At 43.7% G+C, this 4,881-nt stretch overlaps 1 protein-coding gene across 1 annotated transcript; it reads right to left on the bottom strand.

The window, feature by feature from the left end:
- Nucleotides 1-656: 656 nt before the first annotated feature.
- LOC136676037 (macrophage mannose receptor 1-like) lies at nt 657-2,567 on the bottom strand. Its single transcript, XM_066652890.1, has 4 exons — nt 2,525-2,567; nt 1,555-1,893; nt 1,111-1,455; nt 657-1,018 (listed from the first exon to the last, which is right to left on the bottom strand). Exons 1-4 carry the CDS (start codon nt 2,565-2,567, stop codon nt 657-659), a joined length of 1,089 nt encoding a protein of 362 aa, XP_066508987.1.
- Nucleotides 2,568-4,881: the final 2,314 nt, after the last annotated feature.

Here is a 4,881-nt window from a genome sequence, read left to right as displayed (position 1 = left end):
CACACACAAACACACACATTCACTCACACACTCACACCTACGGACACTTTTTTTGAGACGCCAATCCACCTGCATCGTGTTTTTGGCCTGTGGGAGGAAACCGGAGCACCCGGAGGAAACCCACGCGGACACAGGGAGAACACACCTCACAGACAGTCACCTGGAGCGGGAATCAGGTCCCTGGAGCTGTGTGACTGCGACACTACCTGCCACCGTGCCGCCTAAACACATTCATATAATCAACAAATCAAGCTTTACACAGTATTCACTGAGAAACGGGGCTTGTTTTTCAGTCAAAACACATCTCACACAAATGAAAACCTCTTTAACTTTTATTTATTGGAAAGAAAATGTGGCATTTTACAAGTTGTGATTACGTTATTTTTAACACTCATTACAACCGCAACTCGTTCAAACAAATGGTATCCAAGTTCAAATATCTTTACAATCACACTTTGTGTTGAGATAAATACAAAAGTATTAATTAGTTTATTAGAAAAATGAGTTCTTTTATAAATACGTTACCTTTAGTTTAAAAAAAACAGAAAGCATTTCTAAAGGAAGAGCACTGCAGGCGTTCACTAAAACTCTAATGTAGCAGAGGAGCTAAAAGAGTAGCTAAATCAGCCCTGTCTTAGTGTGTGAACTGCTTCAGATTAATGTTCTTCACACAGAACCCTGTATTTTGACCTGCAGTCTCTATCACGCCATTTAAAGCCTTTCTCTGTGTCGATTGCCCCACAGTTCTGAGACAGTGGAGCCTCTGGTGCTCTCCCACCGACCCAGTTACTAAAGGGTCCCACAGAGATCCCATTGGTCCAGATCCAGAACCCAAAGAGTCGACTCTGTCCAAGCCCCAGCCACAGAGTCCCAGAGACATTGTTCCTCCTGAGCACTCTCTCCACCTCTTTCTGGTCCAGGTCAGACTCAATGCGCAGGACACTGTTCCTGTTCTCTTTCTTACAGTAGTCCAGAGCACTCTCCCAGTTCATAGTCTCAGCACTCACATGGATGTACGCTGTGAGAGACGGAGTGGGATCAGAGACACTGATGAACATAAGATGTGTTTTATTCTGAGGATGAGAAGGTGTTTGAGAAGTCTTGACTTACTGCGGTAGCACAGAGCAGGCAGAGGAGAATTGCTGTATGGCACTGTGTTCCATTTCCCATTGCTCAGTTCTGTACAGTTTGATGATGATGATGGTGGTCGAGGCTGATACATCCCCCAGTTCCTGTAGGCAGAGCGTCCTCCATCACTCCACTCCCAGTCGTCTCTCAGCAGACCGATCCAGAACGGTCCGCTGCTGTACCTCCCTGCTTTCTTCACTTCTTCATTTTGGGTCTGATCTCTGATGCTGACCAGATCAGTGTAGAACACCCTGCAGTGACTCTGAGCTTCGTACCAGGTCAGATTCTTCAGAACTAAAGTATAGCTGAAGGGGAGGTCAGTAGCATCTGTGGAGGTTAAGGAATATAAAGATAGGAATAAATAATTAATAGACTGTGGTAGAATTAATTTGGCTGATGTCTCTGTAGTTAATGATCAGTAGTTACCTTGTTTATAGCACATGAAAGTTCTGTTCTCTGTGCACTTAAGACTTTCCCATGATCTATCAGCCTTCACAGCAGCACAGCAGGGCTCTGTCCCACAGTCCCCTGTCAGATCACTGAATGTAACATTATCACCATTAGACCATTTAGCTCTGGGCTGACTGCGGTACAGACCAATCCAAGGTGAATCAGTCGAGTTCTTGACCAGATCACTGAGTGCAGCATTGTCTTCCTCACTGTACACAGTGACCAGGTCAGTGTAGTTTGTTCTGCACGCCGCTCGAGCCTCAGACTGAATCACCCTCATCTCACTGATGTGGAAAGTCCTGAGACGGCTTTGATCTGCAGGAGAAAAACCTGGAAACATATTCAGGAGTTAGTAGATAGTAGAAGAGTAAAGACTATTACAGCAGCCCAAAGGTGACAGCCTCCCTATTAACCCTTTTCATTTCAGAAGAAACTCTGTATAAGCAGGTGGACACCGACCAGCCACAACATTACTACCATTACTATTTCTACAATCATTGTACACTGGCTGTGTATGTGCACACTGTAGAACTACAGTCCATACTTTGCTGCCCCCTGCCCTGCAACAGTCGGACCCCCACAGCAGGTATGATGGGGGTGGTGCATCATTTTCACTGCTTTAGTGGCAGTTACAATGTGGTTAGTGTGTGTTACGCTGTTATGAGTGGATCAGACACAGCAGTGCTGCTGGAGTTTTTAAACACTCACTGTCACTGCTGGACTGAGAATAGCCCTTCAACCAAAATAACCACCACCCAACTCACACCTGCCCTGTGGGGGTCCTGACCGCTGAAGAACAGGGCGAAAGGGGAGTAACAAGTGAAAAGTATGAAGAGCAACAGATGAAGCACACTCTGTAACTGTAGAAATACACAGTGCTCCTCTATAAACATTCATGCACTTATCTGAAGTTTAGATATCAATCGTTTTAAGAAAAGGTCTTTACCTGAGAGGAGGAGGAGGAGGAGGAAGGTGAGGGTGGTTGCCATGGTAATGCCAAAAACTCCCACAGGTGCTGAATAGATGCGTTGTCCAAGGAAAGTGGGGAGTTAAAATGTCGGCACTGTGCAAGAAAAACACGTATCTCCCAAATATTAATGATCACAGGAGAAGGAAAAAACCTTCTCAAGTCAATGTAATAGCAATGAAAGATGAATCTATTTTGGAGCATTTCTATTGGTCCATTCTTCATTAATGTTTCACACAGTGTTCAAATTAATCGACAAAAATGGAGATACGCGTTTTTAATTGTACAGCAATGATGTTAGAAAATGTGTAAAAACAAACACTCTGTAAAACAACAGTTTGCTTCGTGCTGAAGTTAATTTGACTAATAACTAATCAATGATGTTGAACAGGTAAAGTCCAGAAAGATGCAGTGACACCAGTCTTACCTCATGAAGAACCAGTCCTTGAATAAATCAGAAATACCCAAACTACAGCTATAAAGGGATCCTCTGATGTCACAGCCTCAGGAGGAACGTGGGCAGGACCCAGTAAACAAATGTGTTGGAGGAACCAATGATCTGAAGCCAACCATACGTTTAAATGAAGAATATGGAGAGAAAACTTTTTCATAAATAAACAATGAAATGAATATGTTTCTACAAGGCGACGTCTGTCAGATGTTGTACACACAGCTTGTTTTACCTCTAGAGAAGAGCATGAAACGGAATGGTAACTTTGCCCATCGCCAGGTGTGAACCTGGGGCTCCATCTGAAAGCTTTGGGATGATGAGGAGCGCTGGAACTAATCCAACATCAGCTCCTGACTTCACTAAAGCTCTGTGACTGTGATCAGACGCTCACAGCAATGTTTCAACATCTAAAGCCTTTCCCTAAAAGATCACAGGCTGTTACTGGAATAAAAAGTGAGCAGATACACAATTAATACCTACATTCAGGATGAACAGTGCAAGACGAGGTGTCCCCAAACTTTTGGCCTTGTAAAACTGTATCATGCTCCAGTGGGGCTTGTGAAGAGCAGGTGGGGTGCAGTTGGCTGTGCGTGTGGTTAAAGATAAATGAGGGAAACTATGTAAATGAAAAAGTTAAAGTTTATCTAGGTCTGTTTTTGTCTTGATCACAGAGTGGGTGCGTTGTTCTTCATTTTGAATAATTGATCAGTTTTACGGCTCTGGAGTCAATAAATCCAGAGGAAGAAGGCGAAAAGCAAAGGAAATGCTTTGCGTACATTGAACAAAACAAGTTATCACTTTCTACGAAGCCCTTATTTATAAGCATTTATAAATGTGGTTATAGCTTCTTGTAACTTGGTAATAATACTTTGTAAGAATTCTTATAAACTCTACTAATGCCTCATCAGACTCTTATACTGAGCTATAACTGGTTATTTTTTAACTTCTACACATTTATCACTATTCATTATAAAGCCTTTTAAATGGATAATGACATGTGCATCATTATAAAACACCTGTAATACATAGTATCAAATGTGAATACATTATTGAAAATGTCCTCACTGTGGGCTTCAAGTCACTGATGGTGTACATTATTATTTATTAGAAAAACATAAGCGATAACTTTACACTCAATGATGTAATTTTAAACATTTATAATGTGTTTAAAATCATTAATGTGAATTTTAGGTGGTTTATATTTGTGCACATTTCATTAACCATTTATAAGGCTTTATAATGAAGAGTGACACTTGCTTATGTTACAAAATAATCAAATATAACTCATCATAAGGGCTTTCCCCTCCCTGGATCACCACCTTAACGTGGTGGAGGGGTTTGCGTGCCTGCGTGGGCCTAGGAGCTGTGTTGTCGGGGGCAATAGCCCCTGGTAGGGTCTCCCAAGGCAAATTGGTCCTAGGTGATGTGCCAGACAAAGAGTGATCCATAAAGACAGAGATGAAGAGATCAAGAACAGGGACACAGCCTCCCTCGCCCGGAGTAGGGTTACCGGGGCCTCACCCTGGAGCCAGGCCTGGGGGAGGGGCTCCTTGGCGAGCACCTGGTGGCCGGACTTTCACTCATGGGCTAGGCCAGAAGGAGTAACATGGGCCCACCATCTGTGGGAGAGGTAGTAATCCGGGTCAGGTGCATTGTGGATCGGGTGGCGGTCGGGGTCGGGGGCCCTGGTGTTCTGATCCTCGGTTACTGAAACTGGCTCTTGGAACATGGAACGTAACCACTCTGGTGGGAAAAGAGCCTGAGTTGCTACGTGAGGTTGAGAGGTACTGACTAGATATAGTTGGGCTCACCTCGACACACAGTATGGGCTCTGGAACCAATCTCCTTGAAAGGGGCTGGATGCTCTTTCACTCTGGAGTTGCCC

The sequence above is a fragment of the Hoplias malabaricus genome, chromosome X1, assembly GCF_029633855.1.
Source record: "Hoplias malabaricus isolate fHopMal1 chromosome X1, fHopMal1.hap1, whole genome shotgun sequence".
In the NCBI taxonomy this organism is placed as follows: Eukaryota; Metazoa; Chordata; class Actinopteri; order Characiformes; family Erythrinidae; genus Hoplias; species Hoplias malabaricus.
Note: the sequence above shows the minus strand (reverse complement) of the source record. Positions and strands in the feature narration are given on the sequence as shown.

Excerpts from the sequence above, each read along its gene's own strand:
- LOC136676037 (XM_066652890.1), bottom strand. The coding sequence starts at position 2,567 with ATGGCAACCACCCTCACCTTCCTCCTCCTCCTCCTCCTCTCAG. Across the intron at positions 1,456-1,554 it reads TTTCATGTGCTATAAACAAG|ATGCTACTGACCTCCCCTTC; the intron begins GTAACTACTGAT and ends TAACCTCCACAG. Across the intron at positions 1,019-1,110 it reads GCCTGCTCTGTGCTACCGCA|CGTACATCCATGTGAGTGCT; the intron begins GTAAGTCAAGAC and ends CGTCTCTCACAG.